This window comes from Suillus plorans (genome assembly GCF_016647745.1).
Source record: "Suillus plorans strain S12 chromosome Unknown HD556scaffold_1, whole genome shotgun sequence".
Classification (NCBI taxonomy): Eukaryota; Fungi; Basidiomycota; class Agaricomycetes; order Boletales; family Suillaceae; genus Suillus; species Suillus plorans.
In genome coordinates, this window is record NW_024537385.1 from 2,207,885 (window position 1) to 2,228,232 (window position 20,348).

At 43.9% G+C, this 20,348-nt stretch overlaps 5 protein-coding genes across 5 annotated transcripts; 2 read left to right on the forward strand and 3 right to left on the reverse strand.

Moving 5' to 3' along the window:
* Window positions 1-147: 147 nt before the first annotated feature.
* Window positions 148-1,222, reverse strand: HD556DRAFT_1320315 (uncharacterized protein; the record flags this gene model as incomplete). Its single annotated transcript, XM_041301299.1, is given in 5 exon segments — window positions 148-359; window positions 400-830; window positions 896-1,043; window positions 1,102-1,112; window positions 1,117-1,222. Coding segments are annotated over 3 exon segments (546 nt in total), but the record flags the coding sequence as incomplete, so codon positions are not given.
* A 9,105-nt stretch (window positions 1,223-10,327) lies between these two features.
* On the reverse strand, window positions 10,328-10,876 carry HD556DRAFT_1436158 (uncharacterized protein; the record flags this gene model as incomplete). Its single annotated transcript, XM_041305522.1, has 3 exons — window positions 10,328-10,454; window positions 10,515-10,797; window positions 10,861-10,876. 3 exons carry the CDS (start codon window positions 10,874-10,876, stop codon window positions 10,328-10,330), a joined length of 426 nt encoding a protein of 141 aa, XP_041168081.1.
* A 718-nt stretch (window positions 10,877-11,594) lies between these two features.
* On the forward strand, window positions 11,595-15,168 carry HD556DRAFT_1436159 (uncharacterized protein; the record flags this gene model as incomplete). The annotated part of the gene is made up of 13 exons (XM_041305523.1): window positions 11,595-11,834; window positions 11,887-12,102; window positions 12,152-12,341; window positions 12,402-12,523; window positions 12,580-12,770; window positions 12,834-12,999; window positions 13,054-13,202; window positions 13,260-13,468; window positions 13,562-13,654; window positions 13,717-13,902; window positions 13,952-14,090; window positions 14,142-14,794; window positions 14,846-15,168. 13 exons carry the CDS (start codon window positions 11,595-11,597, stop codon window positions 15,166-15,168), a joined length of 2,877 nt encoding a protein of 958 aa, XP_041168082.1.
* A 207-nt stretch (window positions 15,169-15,375) lies between these two features.
* Window positions 15,376-16,001, forward strand: HD556DRAFT_1436160 (uncharacterized protein; the record flags this gene model as incomplete). The annotated part of the gene is made up of 4 exons (XM_041305524.1): window positions 15,376-15,384; window positions 15,447-15,500; window positions 15,555-15,698; window positions 15,753-16,001. 4 exons carry the CDS (start codon window positions 15,376-15,378, stop codon window positions 15,999-16,001), a joined length of 456 nt encoding a protein of 151 aa, XP_041168083.1.
* A 1,634-nt stretch (window positions 16,002-17,635) lies between these two features.
* Window positions 17,636-20,232, reverse strand: HD556DRAFT_1302722 (uncharacterized protein; the record flags this gene model as incomplete). The annotated part of the gene is made up of 12 exons (XM_041299531.1): window positions 17,636-17,962; window positions 18,015-18,029; window positions 18,081-18,163; window positions 18,239-18,367; window positions 18,489-18,537; window positions 18,591-18,799; window positions 18,849-18,933; window positions 18,990-19,049; window positions 19,226-19,738; window positions 19,800-19,848; window positions 20,109-20,139; window positions 20,175-20,232. 12 exons carry the CDS (start codon window positions 20,230-20,232, stop codon window positions 17,636-17,638), a joined length of 1,608 nt encoding a protein of 535 aa, XP_041168084.1.
* Between the last annotated feature and the right edge of the window lie 116 nt (window positions 20,233-20,348).

Sequence of the window (20,348 nt, forward strand, 5' to 3'; positions counted from 1 at the left end):
GCGAGTCATTGGTGCAAACCTGAATGTATTTAAACATGGTAGGAGTGTAAGCTTTGATGGGAACATGCCAGGAAGCTACCCTGCTAAACTTTATTTACGATGGTGTTGTGTAGTCCTCTTAGTAATCAAACAAAGTCTTGAGTCTGATTCGTTTCTATCAAGATGATTTATATTGTTTGACAATACATACAATGCATTAATGTAAATAAAATAAGATTGCATATGGTGCCTGATGAATACAGTGAAAAGAAATTGAACTGGCCCGGGAAAGACGATCACTGAAGTGCTCAAGACCCAACACACTTCATTTAACAATAACAATTTGGAGCCTCAGGGTGAAGGATAATGTTGGTAAACATTTCAGAAAACCAGATGATATGAAGAATCATTCCCAAATCAAGAGTGAAAGAACAATTGGCAAGAGCCGTTGGAAGGGTGATATACTAAAAGAACTGGTTGAGCGCGAGTAGCGTCATGGTAATCATAAACTGGATGAATGGAAAGATAGACTGCAGTGACTTCAAAAGTTTCATGAACCATGCAGGCATGGATGCCAGTATCGCACGTAGACGTTGAGCCTTATACTTGGGGAGGTGATGAGGGCCATAAGGAGGTGGCAGCTTCAGAGTGAGTGTGTGCTGGCGCATCAGGATCTTGCCCAAAACAATGAGGAATGCGACACAGAAACTCAGTGAGCTGCCGACAAAGAAGAGTCCGCATGAGAGCTTATGACGTAGTGAAGACATTTGGGAATCGTGTGTAGGGATACCATCGTTGACAGGGGAATCTAGTCCTGGCACATTGAACCAAATTGACCTGGTAAGGAAAGCCTAGAGTTGATGAATAGAACCATGCATCAGATGATGCAACAGTACTGCTGACAACGTGAACTCACTGCGCACAGTGTCCGGTTGAGATTGATGATAAGTATCTCAAGAGCAGCTTCGTTGAGATTTAATAGCTCTTCCTCTTCCAATTCTGGAATCAGTCCCTTGACCTTTTCCATGTCGCAAGATTCATGAGAAGGATTATGCTTGAGAGCACTTCGAGTGGAGAAATCTTCAGAATGATACAGCTGAAACAAACAGATAATGGGCTTGCCTATCATTTATTTCTGTAAGAAGGCGTTACAGAAAACTCTCTCTGCAACGTAGATGGCGTTATAAGTGCTTCACTGAAGAAAAGTACAGTACAGGGTGCCGAGCAACCTGCAGTGCGACCTATTTTGCATTATGTTCAACGCTCAGCGTACCAAACACAAACGCAGCTTCCCAAAATAGTGTTAGTAATACCGCAATAGACGCTGGTCACGCGCATGAGCCTAATCCCGCGTATCAGCTTCCCAAATCAGTACTTCCTATGAACTTTCCCAAAATACTCCGATGAAGGAATACCTCATGTAGTATTTTACACAGAATCAACAAGCTCCCTTGCATTTTCGCACAAGTATAAGTACAGGAATCCTGTGGTATGTGCAGAAACACGTCGTGATCCATATGCAAACACTGAAAATCAACTTAAGTCCAACTTTCTCAACATCCACACTGACAACGACTCGGATGCTCGGCGAACGACAATTGGCAGTCAACAGTCCTCCAAATACAGCGGAGACGAATGTTGAGTGAGAAGTTGGAGAGTTCATGATTGACCAAGGGAGGGACGAAACTGAACAGCAACTGGTATGGTATAGTCTTTTTCTACGCATATACACCATTTTATTATTAGTTTATAGGATGGTCATACTTGATAATCGACCTCATTCGATGGAGGCAATTTACTATGCTGTCAAGAACTTCGATCCCCATGTAGTGCGCAAACTTGTGCTGTGCAACTGCCTGAAGACCATAAAGGTGAGAGAGCATTTGTGTCATATCCTGTATTCTGGACCTACATCCGACAATATTCCCATGCCTCATCCGGACCTTCGGACGCCCTATCCATGTCTCCAGTCCTCTATCCATCCAGATCCCTGCACCTCTGCACATCCACATCCAGATCCCTTTACCTCCATACCTCAGCTAGCCTGCATCATTCATCCTTTGTCCCATCACCCTAATGTCTATCCACACATCTCATCCGGACATCCAATCTGATCTGATCTGATCTGATGTATAGATCTGCTTCCAATCTGATATACGATAAGCTTCTTAATTCATTCCTGTGCATATAACGTTAACACAGCCTATTCCTTTATTCAGTATTCCTTGTCCATGGTATCTTGGTTATACTTACTACCGGTATGCTTACTGATCCATTAACCTATGCTTCATTTCCGACTCGCGCTTGATAACTTTGCTTATGCTTCATACATAGCCTCGGACGCTTGCTTACTGATCTTTCCATTATTTCCTTAGTATATAAACTCTTGTATATGTCCTGTAATTCCTCAGTCTGAATATCATATTAGTCCTCGCACTAGATCTCACTCTAAGTCCTCATATCAAAAGTTCTAGTCCTCCAACTTAGTTAATATCTATCTCGGGCCTAGGGAGAAATTCCCTAGGCCAGAGTTCCGCTTATCTGATCCTCCGAAGTTTCCGGATGTTCGTCCGAAACTTTCCCGCGGTCCTCCGGACCTATTCTGCTTTGGACTTTGTCCTTGCAGCCTTTCCTCTGTTTGATTCTACTTAGGACTTGTCCTAAGTAGCCATTACACATATCCATATCAGGACGAAACCTCATCGTAATTTCCGGAAGTTCCTCCGGAACTTTCCCGCACTCATCCAGAAGTTACTTGCACTCGTCCGGAAAGTCCTTCCGAACTTTCCTGCGCTTCGGATGTCCTTCGGACATCCTTGGACTTTCTTCAGACATCATTCTGAAATTAAGGGCACATACTCGGGTAAGGGGCGCAGTGCACGAGCTGAAGCCAAGCCCCTCAGAATCAGTCCTACCTTTTGTGCATGGTCTTAACAGTTTGTTTTCAAACTCGATGCTCACCAGTAATGCTCTATCAAAGTACTCCTTGAGACTCGCCCCGACATGGTCAAGTTTATGTACTGTGTTGCTTGGTTTTTGTCAATGCTCATCATGATGAAGATTCACTAGCACTGTCGATGTTCGCCATGCTCGAGCATATCAACTGACAAGCACTCATCTACATACTCGTGCTGTGGAATATAATGGTGTATACCAACATCTAGATCACCCGGGTTCCTGATGGACGACTCTGACAAGTTACCCGGCGGTTTGCCTACAGAAGACGAGCCTCACTCACAAGCATTGCTCACCTTGGACAGCCTTTCAGTCAGTCCATTTTTGCTAGTGCAGTAGCACGTCAGAGAATACAAGAGGATCGCGTTGGACCATGAGATTACAAGTCAAAGACATAACTTTCGCTGACACATGGACGTCGGAACCGTAGAGATGTGACAGGTTCATGCTGCTGCATGAAACAAGCCGGTTTACATAGTTGAATTCTTGCTCGTAAGTATTGCATTTGATGTTTCACCGTGAACAGCCCTTTAATGCACTTTTGCTATCGTGGCAGCGCAACAAAAAATTCAAGAGGATCACATTGAATCATGATATCATTCAGTTTAAAGGCGAGCTATACACGCGATGGATGTCAGGACATAGTTTGGAGATGCTGTAGCTGTATGGATCCTTTCAAAATGACATGCCTATTCCGGCAGAGCATGCTACCTTCCAAGATACTGATAGCTCGAGTGAACTGGTTTTCCAAATCCACCTGCAATTACGGTTGATGAGATCGAGCATGTACTGCTCAGACTGAAGATTCTTAAACATTGCTGGGAAGACTCACCCTGAAAAAACCGAGAGACACCATCTGGTTGGAGAGATAATATGCTGCGAGGCTAAATTTTGTAAAATGCTAGCTCATGCTAGATCTGACGGTGCATTCAAGTTGCACGAAAGACACGACACCCGGCGAAACCCAGAGGCAGATCAGGTATAGCTGCTGCTGCTTACCATCACTCCCTCACCAAGCCAGGGTCAGCCCATGCTACTCGAGTCTCGGTCTGCAAGTAACTTAGGGAATGTGTTGCAAAGATCGTGATGCGAGGTACCATGTACACATCCACTGGAGTAAACATTGATCGGACTTCCAAATGGGATATTAGAAATTATTGTTAGAACTGACAAAATGCAGACAAATGCACATTGAGGATTCACTTCTGAATGGATTCATTGGTAGCGCATCTGACTGGTCTTAGCCAAGCAGTTGATACGACAGAATCCAAATCTGTCTGTGTGGGTTCAAAGCCTGCTAAAGATGAAATTGTCAAGTGATCATCAGAGTCAAAATATGTTTCTCTTGGACTGTGCAGGTTTGAAACCTGCCAATGATAACATTTTTATTTTATGAAAATGCACCTTGACAGTCTGAAACCTGTCGAATGCTGCATTTTTTCTATTAGAACATGCCTTGAATATTGAATCATAGACAGTCTCTCGGACACTGATCTTCATCAGTCTTAGTTGAGTTGTAATAAGACAAGAGGTGCCGCGGACTATGGGAAAACATGTAATAACACTGTGAATGATGTAAGTAATGTGAGAAATAATGAACTGCGCACCCAGCAGGACTAGCAGGATGGGATGAGACATAGGTAGCATGAGTGTGTGTGATATCTGATTGGCCGATGTGAAACCTGATGTCTGATGTTTGATATTTTCAGGTTTGATGCATATCGAGTTGAATATGATAGAGAGTGACTCGGACAATGTTTGACAGTTGACATGGATCATAAAACAAGCTGCTGCAAGGCTAGCAGTGGAACGTGGTTCCATATGCCAGCTTTGAATTTTTTTGGTTTCTCTTCCAAGAAAGTCATGATGCCGCCAGAAAATTGAGGCCTTCCAATTCATATTAAGATTCATGTGGAAGTGCAAAGGTGTGATTTCATAGAATAAAAATGAAAATGTTATTGTTGGTAGGTTTCAAACCTGCACAGTTCAAGAGAAACAGATTTTGACTCTGGTGATAACTTGACTAAGACCAATGAAGATCAACACTTGAAATGCTGTCTATGAGCAGATATCCGAGACATGTTCTAATACAAAAAATGTATCACTCAATAGGTTTCAAACCTGCAGACTTCAATGGAAATAGATTTTGAATCTATTGTAGCAACGACATGGCTAACAGGTTTGAAACCTGCCAGTAATAACATTTTTATTTTACGAATTTACACCTTGACATTTCCTCATGAATGATGTATGTTTTTCTTCTTCTTTCTGTTGGAACACACCTTGACATTGACTCATGTGTACTTTTATGCCATAGCTCGCGCTCCCAAACATCTGCTTTATATGGTGTTTGTGGATGCACTTTTCTGTGTCCAAGAACATCTCTGGGCTTCATGTGACGTGGCTCCGCATCCTAAGCACAAATGCCTCAAATCATGCTTTGGGGTTGTATAGAGTCAGGAAAGTGATGTCAGTGGTGTGATCGTAGTGCTGACCAAAACTGAATATGCATCTGAACACAGTCCTTGGGCCAATCATAAACACAGACAGATTTCTTCAAAGGTCTTGACTTGGTTGAAGAAGAAGAGCAGATTACACATCAAACTTTCAAGTTTGATCCTAATGACCTGGAGAATGAAGAAGAATACACATGTGTCAAGGCTGGGATTTAAGGCAAAGATTCAAAAGAACCATCTGGCCACCATTCACTTATGTATAAGGTTGAAGTGTACTGTATTCAAGACCTTTCATCATCATGTTGCTCTTCTCTCGCTTTTTGAAAATGTTGTATTGCACTCTGTACTCAATTCATCTGTTCAGCTGAGGGAAAACATTGCGAGTGACAGGGAACGGTACACCTGCCTTGCAGATTCACTTTTGAATGTTTTCTTTAAACATGCATCTAACTGGTGTTGGTCAAACAGTTGCTACAACAGAATCCAAATCTGTTTCAAATCTGTCTGTGTGGGTTCAAAACCTGCTAAAGATGAAATTGCTAGTGATTATCAGAGTCAAAATCTGTTTCTCTTGGACTGTGCAGGTTTGAAACCTACCAATGATAAGATTCTTTTTTTTTATGAAACCACACCTTGACATATGCTCATGGTCGGTTTGCTTACAAGCTCATCAGAGTTGTGTTTAGCCAAGTGGCCGTTTTTTGAACTTCAATGTCTGAGATGCTGTCTATTGGAAATAAGATCATAGCTTCATATCCCATGTCATAGGGTTGTACTTGCTGAACCATGCATGATTACATGGTTGGGCCTAAGTGTGATGTCAGAAATTGATTTACTTGCCTAGTGCGATGAGGTGGAATCTCATGGCTGAGCCAAAGGTGGTGATGTACAAATGCAAGGATCAGGCCTAGTTGGATGAGTTAGAATTTGATGTCTGGGCCTGATACTTACATTTGTACATCACCATCTTTAGCCTAGCCATGAAATTCCACTTAGGCTGATCCATATGATCCTTCCACTGTTAATTGTCACTCATGGGCCCAGTCATTAATACCAAGGCATTACAAACATCATAGGCTCAATGCCACTCCCTTCTGCATCTGTTGCATCCTAATCGTTTCAGTGAAACTAACCGAGGACCCTTGCCATTGTGCACTGATATACAGCTCATGTACTTTTGTATTAGCAGTGAATCATATACCCAGAACCCCACTCCAAGAATGTCAGACAGTCTCAAATATATCAGTCTCAAAATGGCTCATCCTTGTCATAACATTTGCGCTCATTTTTTTTATCCAAAAACTCATCCTTGTTCACTTTCCCCTTCAAACTCAAACATCAGCCTTACAAGAATATGTCTTGAACATTTGCTCATAGACAGCATCTCAGACATTGAAGTTCATAAAACGACCACTTGGCTAAACACATACGTCGTCGGCCCATCGAAAAGCTTGATTAATATGTATAGCTGCACGCCTCATGCACTATTACATGCATATCTCTGCAGCAGCTTGCCTTGAGTCTTATTACATTTTGGATAGCTTATCTCGCTACTACTTTTGCCTACACAGGTTCCAAACTTTCATGCTGTAGGATATAATCTGGCTCACTAGCTACTCGCACTTCACTTCACTTCCCTTGCTATGAGTCATAGTTAGTAAAGTCACTTCGGATAGTCATACTTTGCGCGATCAATCTTTTGTTCATTCGGAATGATTGTTTGGCTTGACCACTGCCATTTCGCATCTCGCTATTTCTTAGTTCTTTTGATAGGCTTTGCTTAGTTGTACTTCAGTACTTCTGCAAGTCTTATACTTTGACATACTTCGACACACCCACTGTATTCTCTCTTGGAAACCTTGCTGTTTCATTGGAAGCTCTTTGGACACTTCATGCAACCTTGGACCTTTGTTTCTTGACTTTGGACCACCTTCGCTCGCATCAGACAAGTGCTTTGTTACTTCAGACACATCTTGGGAACTTTGAATGCACCTTGGGTGACTTTTCCTTCTTTCATCTTCGATCTTAACAAGACATCCCTTGCATTTGATATCAAGAGATAATTCTATAGGCAGTCTATTTGGGACAAACATCACACTTGCACATTGAGTTCTAAGGTAACAACATTTGTAGCGCCTACACAGAATCAACTCTTTACACCAACCATGAGCATATGTCAAGGTGTGGTTTCATAAAAAAAAGAATTTTATCATTGGCGGGTTTCAAACCTGCACAGTCCAAGAGAAACAGATTTTGACTCTGATAATCACTTGCAATTTCATCTTTAGCAGGTTTTGAACCCACGCAGACAGATTTGGATTCTGTCGTATCAACTGCTTGGCTAAGACCAGTTGGATGTACTCCAAATGTGCCCATTCAGAAGTGAATACTCAAGGTACATTTATCTGCATTTTGTCAGTTCTGATATTAATTTCCAACATCCTCCTTAAGTCCAATCATATGTGATCCTTCCATTGTCAGTTGTCACTCATGACCCAGTTGTAAAGGATGAGTTTATTGGAAGTGCATCTCACTGGTGTTAGCCAAGCAGTCGATACAACAGAATCTAAATCTGTCTGTGTGGGTTCAAAACCTGCTAAAGATCAAATTGTCAAGTGATCACCAGAGTCAAAATCTGTTTCTCTTCGAATGGGCAGGTTTGAAACCTGCCGACAATGAATTTTATTTTCCATAAAAACACACCTTGACAATAACAATTTTATTTTTATTGTATGAATAATGAAATCACACCTTCACATTTCCACACGAATGTATAGCAAGCAAACACTGATGATCTCAAGCTTGATTGACATTGCTGTTGGTTTCATGCATCCTTTTTTGCTAGGTGAATGCGAGTATTTTTGACACAGAGTTCAATATATGACCAAAATCTTGATGCAAACTTGGAAGGATAAGCATAAGAACAATTTAATTCTTTCTAAAGGTCTTGACTCTGTTGAAGAAGGAGAAGAAGAGCAGATTACACATCAAACTTGCAAGTTTCATCCTAATGACCTGGGGAATGAGGAAAAATACAAATATATCAAGGCTGAGATTGTACCTTGAGGATTCACTTACTGTATCTGTAAATGTTGTGAGGTTGTGCGTTGCCTAGTCTGCTATACTTGAGACGACAAGTGCGTTCGACCCTAAAGGGGAAGCGAGTGCAGCAAGGATCTAGAAGTAGGTGCTGAAGGCGCTACTGGTTGGCCAATGCGAAGCGCGAGAAAGCGCGCAGGTGCGCGCGAGGTGCGGGAATGTGCGCACGTGTATGCGGAACGAGTGAGAGTAAGAGTGAGTTTGCTTAAGTGGTGATATGATGCAAGACAAGAGATATGAGCGCGAGGTGTCACAGAATAGATTTCTACTATGTTCAGCTAGGTAGTAAGTGGGTAAGTGGGAGGTAAAAGTCCAGTTGGTAGGTAATGCTGGCGCTTATATGGCGCCTAAGCGCTGTCATGCAGAGCTGAATCGCTACCGAGTAAGGTATGTAAAGATATATGTATGTAAGTAAGGGTCCATGATATAAATAAAGGTGGAATGATATGCAAATAAGGGAAATGGAAATACACGCACTAGAGAGCTTGGTGGACAGTGGATGGATGCTTCCAGAAGGCTGGCGCTATAGGGCGATCAAGCGCAGGAAAGCGCACGCGCGTATACATCGTAAAGCGTGGGAAGTTGTGCGCACATGCTGCGCATTGCATGGGAAAGCTGCGCCTCGTATAGGAATAGCTGTGGATAGCACACAGAGTGATGCTACAAGTTCGTGCTATGTACTCCCTAGTGAATACTGCCATATCATGCAATGAGAGGCATGAGTCTCTACATCACACTTTTGTAAATCATATCATGGCCTTTGTGAGTGCTTTGAAATACGGAGTAGACTTGTTATAACCATCTTTTAGGAATTAATCAAACTTTTTCTATCACAACGAGACAGAGAATCAAAATTATCCAGATCGGCCAGGTCCGCTGCTGAGTTTTGGGGACCTCATGCCTTACTATGACCGTTCAGGTGCGTCATCCGACATACTCTCCTTGTGAACTCAGATTTGACAAATAGAACAGGCAATGTAATAGCTTATCTTCCAGCCGAGAGGGAGGAAAAGAAAATAGACATTGGCTTATCTATACCTAGTTGTACATGGCTCTGAGGCAAATAAAATAACAAAGGAATGGTCGTGAACTCATCCAACTTGATCTGGAAGTTGAATATAGAATATAGGAATGGTGCGTCTGGCCGCGTCAAGGCTTGTTAGTGCCGCATCACATCTGCGTCATGCCGTGTCATGACCGCATCAAAATAACTATGCCCAATTCGTTTGTGTTCAACAAAGCCCTCCTCCACTAGATACTACCCATGGCCCTCCGGGCATAACTCCTGCACAACGGGTGCCATCTATTCAGGTGCAAGTAGAATGGGCCGACCCTGGCCTGACGAAAGCATCTGTCTGGACAACAACTGTTGCATCAGTGAGCCAAAAATTTCGAACTATCTCACTCAGGCTCATTACACTTTCCAGTTGGTTATTCTTTCAGTTAGTATGACGAGGGCATCCATGCCATCTTCGCAAGTGTTCAAGTCCCATACCCTACTACCTCGGTGCACATTGGTCGTAAAGTTGGACAGCTACCAGTGAGAGTGGGAACAGAGGGAGATGACGATGAGCGGGGATCTGGGGAGGTATTTATGCTTCGTCAAGATAAAGTTTGAGAGGTGAAGGACTCACATCTGATTGGCCCGCCACCAAAATATATACTCATGCACATTGAATTCTGTGCACCCACCGCTGACTGACTCAATCGTTTTCAGGCCTCAGGCTACAAGGGCAAGGGAAGGTGCCACAGGATGCGGGACATGCACAGCACCAACCTGCACGTATCACCTTGCTACATTTGTCCATCCAGAACCTTTGCCGGTCGCCCTACTACTTCTAGTTATAGTAAAGCACCACTCTTCCTTGGTCAATACTAAGGTAGAGAAGGTCTACCCCAACGTCAAGCGAAGTGGCCGCAAAAACTGTGGTCGAATAGCCATTGATACTTTCCATGACATCATTCCTAGAATATAGAAAAACATATCAATGTTCAAATACAGGCTAGCTATGAGTAATAACTTACCAATGATTAAAAATTCCAATGTATCGTCCGCGTGTGACACAATAATATGGTGGGGATGGTGCTGGCTTAACCGGTACGTTATACAACACACCTCGGTACAAGTAAAGGTCGCACTCGTCAGCCATTGACCGAACAATCTCCGGGTATGCGGCTTCATGCCGATAAACCCAGGTAGTCCATTTCTCTGAGTCTGGAACCATATGCGGAGTAGTGTTGTAAGGCAAGGTTTCTGGGAGTCGAATTAGGCTCATCTCAGCAGTGGGAGAGGGCTCGTGGTTGAACACTACTTATAGGACATGTCCATGATCAATAAAAGCTGAAGTAATTGACTAATGAGGACACTTACAGACATTGGTAGGCATCATAATGGCACGGGAACGTTCTTGCGACTGTGCTGTGGGTGCCGGTGAATCTCCGAGTCAAGACATGACATGAGATATAATGAATGAGGGGGAAGGCAGTGATTTGATGTCTGGGGCTGCAATGATTATAAGTAGGAGCGGAGTTTTGCATTACTTCTTGTAACCTTAAAGCAAGTAATACAATACTGCCGCAGCTTGATGCATTACTTTGATAGTAATGCAATACTACCGTGACGATAGATACATTACTATTAAGTAATGCATCACTGGCACCATCGGTTCTGCACCCAGATCCCATGCATCAGATTGCTGATGGACCACCGAAAATTTGGATACGTGACTCACAGAATAAGATCAATCTTGGCTCGCTACACAATGTCGATAGCACACATAAGATTTTCGACCTCCTTGCACCATCTCGGGTAACCGGGCCAAGCCGTTTGTCGAGCCGGCTGCTGCAGTATTTGCCGTGACATTCCAAACTTGACCGTCAAGTGTGTTCACGGTTGCAGTACATACCACATACCATTAGCACCTGTTACTACTCATCTTCAAATTTGTATCTAAATTGCTGTTTTGCTTGCCTCTGAGTCTTATGCAAGACACACCAGGAACCGTTCCTTATGAAGTTCAACAACTCCCTCGACATCTTTCATTCAAGAATGTCAATGGATGAGCCAAGCGGAAAAAGCTGAATACTTATTTCCCGCACAACCCAATGGCACTGAATGTCCATGAGACATACAGTTTTGTCTTCCAAAAGCAAGGGTTCACAGCGCACGGGTCTCGTGTCACCATTCAACCCGAGGCTGCCGGCGTATCTTCAGTCAAGACAAGGGACTCGTTAATAGCTCACTTTGATAATGATATTTCCGACTGCACTGGGATAGATGTAGAGCCTGATTATGTGCCAGGGACTGACTTGGAAGATCATAGTAAACGCAAGTGCACAGCTGGTGTAAGTCGCCAATTTCACACTGTGCCGCAACTCTTCTAATGCTCATACATAGGATCACCCTCTTCTATCATGGAAAACTGAACGCGACACTTTCCTACTTGAACTTCTCCAGCATGAAGGTCGGGGTGACTATGCAAACCTTTATATATGCCAGGCCTGTCATTTTGGCCTTCCAGAATACCATTGCATTGATTGCTTCAGTGGGGAGTTGTTTTGCTCACTATGCATTGTTACTTCACATACCAGGAATCCACTGCATCGTATTCAGGTAAGTCTGGCTGGTATTTATCATGCCAGCTATACTAAGGTTTGCATAGAAATGGACAGGCTCATTATTTGCCGCTCTGTCACTCAAACAGCTCGTGTTATGTGTGCAACTTGGCCATCCAATCGGAGAGGCATGTTCACTACCAGAACAGGCATTTAATGACGACTTTACACTGATCCATTCAAATGGTATACACAAAATTGGTCTTGATTATTGTGGCTGCGGCACTGCTCAGACATGTACAAAACAGCTACTTCATGTAGCTTGGTTCCCAGCAACTACATTGGACCCTTGAACAGCAGCTACTTTTCAGGTTCTCGAACAGTACCATCTGTTGTCATTTGAGTCCAAGGCATCTGGCTATGAGTTTTATCATGTGATTGCATGGCTCACTGACAACACCGGTCTTTGTCCACAAAAGGTGTGTGATGTTTCTAATATCATTCCAGCCTCTTAACTCACGAACTGTGTCAATAGGATCGGTATGAAGCCTTCTTACGGATGGTTCGAGAGTGGCGCCACCTCAAAATGCTTAAATGTGCTGGTTGTGGACATGATCCAGATGGTGTAGAGGGAACGGGTGAGGGGGAGTGCGCTGTCTTATGTCCTGCTTGCCCACAACCTGGTAAGAACTTGCCAGATGATTGGCAGGATGCACCAAACGACAAGTGGTAAGTTCCTTCGAGCTCACTTTCATATAACAGACCTTGATTGCTCAAATATTATATCAGATGGGTATATGCGCTGTTCATTGCCATAGATGCTAATTTCCGTCTTAAGAGACATGCTGTTTCCAAGGAAGACACCGACCCAGGGCTAAGTCGGGGATGGGCCTACTTTGTCGATGAAACAGCCTATAAGTCTCATTTGGGGCAGCACAGTGGGACACCACAAGAGGTAGATTTTGTCTCGTTATTTCCTTGTCTCGTATGTCTGACCTCTTGTCGAAAGAAAAGCACTTGTTCCTCTCACAATGCTGTTAATATGGCGGACACCAAGGCCTCGCAAGGTCTTGCTGCGACCGGTGTTGGGACAATTGATTGCGCACAGCATAACATGAAGTTACCAAATGGTGTTGGAGATCTGCAAAAAGGTGAAAGGTAAGCCTCTTGCAAAAACGAGGAATGACCACTAATGCTGACTATGTTCATACTTAGGTACACAAGCATGGATTATTTGTTTTTCTCGACGCTCCGCCGACGCTGTGTTGATGTTCTCAATGTTTCATACAATATTGCCTGCCAATGGCACAAGCACTTATGGCAACACATGTCAACAATGCCGCCTAACCTTCAACTGGAACACGCCAATAAATTTGTCCAGTTCTTTGTTCCTAAATTTCATCTACCCGCCCACATACTCAAGTGTCAGTCGATGTTCTCCTTCAATTTTTCAAAAAATGTTGGGCATACAGATGGAGAGGCTCCTGGATGAGGTTGGTCAAATATAAATTCTGTAGCATCAAGTACAAAAGAAATGGGCCCAGGATCTCGAAGAGACACGCTGGATGATCACTTCGGTGATTGGAATTGGAAGAAATTAGTTGGTCTTGGTATGTGTCTGCTCTAGTATCGCAGTGTCAGTGTTTTACTCACCTTCTGCTACTGTATTCAGGTGCCACACTCCTTCGCAAAATGGACGAGGCTAAGGATGAGCACAAAGCTCACGCAAGTGCATTCGAAGAACTGAATGGAGCCTTAGAGCCAGAGATTACCATGGTGTGGAGAGCAGAAGTTGAGCACTGGGAGGAAAACCCAAATGACTCATCTGTCCCTAATCCATTTGACGCAAAGGTTTCCAGTAAGTCAAGCATCTACAAAGGTTTCTACAATGCCTGATTTTTCAATAGCGATCACGCAGGCTGCTGTTCGACTCAAACTGGCCGAGATGGAAGCATGTCAACTCCAGGACGGAACCGACATGTCGCTGCACCTGGATATATCACCTAGCGTGTTTATAGCAATCGGAATTGACCTTGAAAGCAAACAGTAAGTACTAGAACTATCAATCTTTTTTCAGACATCACTAAATAGCCTTAGGCGCCGCTTTAAGTCAGACATTGCTCTCCAAGGAGTGCATCCAACAGATAGACAGAAAGCAGCTGTTGTGCACCAGCAGAACACCCTCCGGCGCAAGATTGAAGCATGGAAGCAAGTTCAATTACTCTACACTCCAGCAGCACAACTTTTGTCGTCCCGAATAGAAACCGTCAGCAATCCAGACAACCCAGAGGATGCCAAACTCCTCTTACCATCCTCACTTACAGCAGAAACTGTGTCTTGCAGCACTCACCTTCTCACGATCGAGTGGGAGCTACGGATTGCACAGGCGGGCGACACTCTGGATGAGATCAGACAAAGCCTTCGACTACGTGACTACATGTACTCCTTTAAACGCAGCTGGGTTCATGGACAGAGTGCCAACACTCACGCACAAAATGCAATCAGCCGGGTGGAGGCAAGGGTGATGATGGCAGCTGAAAAGTATCGTGTTTCCCATGCAGCACTTTCTGTCCTTGCGCCTGTTCTCAGCAAGGTGGGCTGGAACATCAGATTTCGGTTGCTGAACAAGAAGGATGATGTGCGCAGGATGTCAGCACCAAAGAAAGGAGAAAGTGAGGGAAGGAGGAAGTTGTCATGGATCTGGCTTGTGGAGGGAGTTGGAGATGACGAGGACAAAGTCGTCCAGGACAGTATGGTTGTTTTCTCATCCAGGTGAAATTTAACACTTATCGGATTAACAGGTCTTCGGCTTGAGTGGTGCAAAGCTCGTGCTAGGGTGATGCGATGGGAGGAAGAAATTGAGTTGCTGTGGGAAGAAATGTGTCGGGTTCTCCAATTTCTCCGATGGCATGTGCACTGGTGGGACAATACAGTGTGTTTGCGCACTCTCACAGGTGCTGAAAAAGAGGGACTCATTGCATATGCTACTCGACAGGCTCGTAATCTTGCTGCTAAGTTCGAGCTTTCTTGGGCACAACATCTTACTGATATCTGTGAGCCATCCTCTGATCCAGTATCAACACACCTTCCTGATCTTTCTATACCAGAGTTACCTCCGCCTTGATGTAGTATGTACTATGGTAGAATTGTTGAAATCACGACATATTTTGATATTTGGCTGCGAACTCTAAAACATATTCTGATATTTGGCCATGAACTCTGAAACATATGACCGAACATCATAGTGTAATGCATTTATCTTAGTGTCTTGTGATTACACTTGACTAATGCATTTACCTATGCCTTGTAGCTACACTCGTTAATGCACAACATGTTTCTTGTAACTACACTATATAATGCATTAAGTTGACATGATCTTGTGAGAGATGTGTCGTCACGAAGGCCACCAAGTTACTCAAGACCAGTGATTATCTTCATATTCCTGATTCATCTAATGTATGGTTACTTGTTTACGCCTCCCAAGGCAGCCACTCACTATTACTTTTATAGGGCAAATGGAAGAATTTTGTCTCACAAGCTCTCAGGGATGGCTGCCTCGAATTCTACTATGGCAATAGCAAGAAGGCCCTCAAGAACACAGATGAATTTCGACGTACAATACCTATTAATGGGCTACTTCTTGTGGGCGCTGTGGTGCGCCCTGTTATTTATTTTATTTGTGTTATTTTGTCATTGACGAATCAACAGGTGAAGGGTGTCCTCACCAGCTTTTGCGAGACCGGCACTGACAAAGTCCCTGACCTCTCAGCAGATAAATGCAGGGCTGACTTCAACTTGTTGCAGAGGTCTGTAGATGCGCTTCTAGAAAATCCTGACCGTTGTGCGGAGCTCGAGGAGATGTTGGAGCAGTGGGCTATGATTGGGGTGGGTGACCTTTATTTTGACAAGGGCGATATGGGAGGCAGTGATATGGACAATGTCAACATCATCTTATAATATAGCATACTCTTTCATTCAGCATTTTGTAATTCATGACAATCAGCACAGTTTTTGCATCCTTTACAAGCCTGTATAATGTCCAGCGATTGCATAAACTTATACAACATGTCTGACCTATATAGCATGTCCCACCTACACAACATGTATCATGTGTATTGTCTGTACAAAGGCACAGACTGTAACATTTGTATACATTGTGAGACCTTGTGACAAGACTGTAAAGGGGAGACTTTCTTGTGTGACTGTAAGGCTTGTACAGGCTTGTACAGCATTGTACAGGTACCGGCTAGTTTGCTGATGAATAGTGCTGATATAACTCTCAGTGTACGTGTTGTCTGTGAAGCGGAGGAGGAGAAAGGACTGTTGAACGATACTAAGTCAGTAGATAGTTAGCTATAGGCCTCACAGTAGCGACGTACCAATAGTGCTGATATAACTCTCAATGTACGTGTCATCTGTGAAGCGGAGGAGGAGAAAGGACTGTTGAAAACAATACAAAGTCAGTAGGTACTTAGCATTAATCCCCAGTGGGAACATACCTTGCCAGCACCAGGTTTGAAGGATGGTTCAACGACGGTGAGCTCCATGATGAGAGGAATGGGCGTTGAAGGGAGATGAGTCCACAAAAGATGGTAAGCCCATCAAGGGCGATGTCCAGGACCAAGCCTACATATCAGTGGAGAGCTCTAACAGCCTCGAGATCACAGACAACGATGAGGGAGGGGAAGGGAAACCTGTGCATCAGTAAAACCTCGAATTACTTAATCAGCCTTTTTTGGACTTTGCACTGGTTTTCACTTCTTTTCAAAAATGAGTGGCCTTTGTTGCAGTTATTTTTCTTAATTCATTGCCTGGTCCTAACTTGAGTATCAGGAATAGTTCCAATATGTTTTATAAACCTAAGAGACATGCTTAAAAATATAAAAACAGAAATTTGGTACCAGTAAGTGGCACAGAGTACTGATTATTTTTATGTTTAAATCCTCTCCTGAGGTGGTAATCTTTACAAATTGTGAACTCCAACCATTGCAACTGCATGAAATAATAATAATAATCTATTCCAGATATTCAAGTTGGGACGAGGCAGTGAATTAAGAAAAATAACTGCAACAAAGGCCACTCATTTTTGAAAAGAAGTGAAAACCAGCGAAAAGTCCAAAAAAGGCTGATTAAGTAATTCGAGGTTTTACTGATGTGGGAACAGTTCATATAACGGGGCGGAAGGATTAGCGACGAAACGGCACAGAACGGAACTTTCCCGCGCCTTATACATAGATATACCTAAGGACGCGCAGGGTTTGGGGCAAGGTCTATGGCTGGTGTTGGCGTTTGAGTGCAAGTGACCATTCTAGTAATTGACGAAGCACGTAACTGCCCAGTATTAGTAAAGCTACTTATTGGGAAGGCCAGGTGAGCAAGCCAGCGCCATCCGCATGATAATGATATCTGTGACACGCCTATTTCTGCCACCATGTAGTAGTCGTTATTAAGAGAAATACATTGACAGATGATACCAAAAACAAAACAACCATGATACGGACCACCGCACCAGAGCAGTATGAACCACGGAAAAACACAACATATAATATAAACAAGCAGCAGCCTTCCACCCCTCTATTCTCAAATCCAAATCATTCCTCATCATCACGACGGTGGTCGACATCACCAGTGAGACTATCGGTGGCAGTTGAACTCTCTACCTCTCCTTCGTCGGGTATTATATTGGAAAAACAGACATCTATCATGCCTGCTCGACGCAGATTGGCTTCTGTCGGATGTTGCACTTCTTCCAGGACTTCATTAATAGAGGTTGAACGACGACCCAACCACAAGAGTTGCAGTACACCTATGTTTGGGATAGCAGCCCGGGCCTGTTTGTCGTGCGATGCATCGAATGCTCGGGTCATATGTAAAGCCAGTCCCAACATGATCACCGACGCAGAGGCCGCGAAAGCCAACTAGAACAATTTTCGATAAATGGTTATCGTATGTATACCACCACGAACTCACCGGAAGAATGTTGATCTACAATGCTCCATCAGTCATTTGAAAACAGCATTTATGCAGTTCACTTACATTGAGTTGTAGGGTAGTTGTGGACAATGCGGCTACTAGGGTGGCATAAGCCAACCCATTGCCAGGGTCAATTCCTCCATTGGCTGTGCCCATGTGTCCCGATAAGCACGTATCACAGAGTGAATAAGAATGAAATAATACTTGAACGTATCCCTTACCTAGCCAGATGAGTTGTGCAGCTGCTTTCGCAACCGCAAATTCTAGTTCATCCGGTCTCAAAGTGAAATTAGAAATCGGAAGAGCACCGTGGGCTCGGAATTGTATATATTCCTCGGCGAGATTCAAGCCTACCAATGACATGATATACCTAGAGTTCAAGCCGTACGTGAGACATGCGGCAGTGCACTCAAGGAAAACTTTCGGCCTACTCGTCCACAATAGAGGGTTCGATGATTTGTGAGCGGGTACCTTCAAACACCATCTCGCTGCTGTAGTTCGTAGCCAAAGCCTTGCTGATCTAAAATTGACAGTATGACATTGAACTTTCAAAATGAGCGCCGTATAACGCACTTGTGTTTTCCAACCACTAGTGTTCGACCGCCCTAATTCAAGTTGATAGTCTGAGTACATTTCCCATTGCATGGATGGCTGCGATGTGGACGTGGGACTCAGTAGACTGTTGGTTTGCACATCGATCTCCTCATGTGAAGTGTTCGCCGACAACGAGCAATATACAAAATAGACCTGGATGACGTATGGAGTGACGATGTCGGGGATAGCTGCAGAACATATTGTTATCATAACTGTATTACAACTAAGCAAACGTACCCCAAGTCATGTTTACGGCGACCTCATCTTGTACTGAAGGGTCGATCCCCAATAATGTGGAGACCATAATATAGATACCATCGAGCTAGAGTCAAAATGCTACTCAGCTTCTATAGTGAGCACGAACTAGTGAACGCTTACCTCCGAGTCTTCCGAGTCACCATGAGAATCTTCATATTCCGTCCATGGAATTATATGTATCTGGTCAGGCCCTGTAGAGATTTCAGCATGATAAGATATTACCCCAACCACAACTACCAACAAAGACTCGGAATGCTCGTATTAAGCACAAAAGAATCTCGCCCAGACGAAAAGATTGCTGTGCTGGTATTCGCAGAGTATGTCACATTTGGAATCAATCCACAACTCGAGGTTACTGTTGTCGCATTCACAATCGAAGTTCCTATCACTGGACCATTTGAAAGGTTGTCGTAGGATGTAAGCCTGCCGGAGAGTATAAGGGTGTCGTAGAGTGTCGTGTTTGATAATCCTGCAGACGCCAGTCCAGTCAAATGATTGATGACTGGTAGGGATGCAGCAATGGGTCCCAAGTTTGTGAAATTGCCGTACGATGAATCGTCTGGCCATCCTAGTGTTGTAGGCACCGAGGCACTCCTACCCATATTGGTAAGTGACTCCGAGGTTTGAAATTGTAGGAGAGTGGAAGAGGTGACATGCAGCACGGTTATGCTCGCAAGGTAGATTGCCACAGCAGAGGTTGTCCACCGTGCGGCGCAGATGTCAGTTTGTCGCCAGACGCTAGTGAGTGCAGAGCCAAGGCCCGCCCATGCGCCAGAGATGTCATGAACAGCCGTCAGTTTCACGCGGCGTACGAGCGTTCTCGATATCGCAAGCCGTTGGGTAAGGAAGAGCAGAACAGCAGTGTATATCTGGATCAAGTCATATCATTACTATATTGTTGGGATACCAGCAGATTTCGTGGACACGTACAGTGTAAAACGCTTGCAGTGAAGCACTAAGCACCGCAGACAAGAAATCACTGTTTGTTGATGTGCCACAAAGAGATAGTTGTATAGTCTATTAATTGACAGACAAAAAAGATAACAAGGACGATGTGGATCATGACCAGCATGCCATGTATGATGTAACATGCGCGTGGAGCAAACAATCCATCGTGCGTGTTTTTTGAAGCATTTTTCGAGGGGTTCCAGTGCGCTGAAGGGGGGGATGTACTAGTTGTCGGCACGCAACAGCCTGAGCAAGTATTCAATCGACAAGATACACAAGTCCCCGACATACCAAGTATCAGCGACGCAAGTGCGTGCAGATACTAGGTGCAGACGTTAAACAGGTAATAAGGTGGACCTCCCATTCGGAGTATGGCAGTAGACATAAACTTGAACTTTATCCCATCCGACTGCATCGTGATCTTCGCCTGTTTTGTCCCACGCCGATCAGCTTCTCTTGGTGACCTTCTATTAGATTGATTCAGAGACAACGATTGGTTGATACAAAATCGTTACAGCATCGAAACGTCAA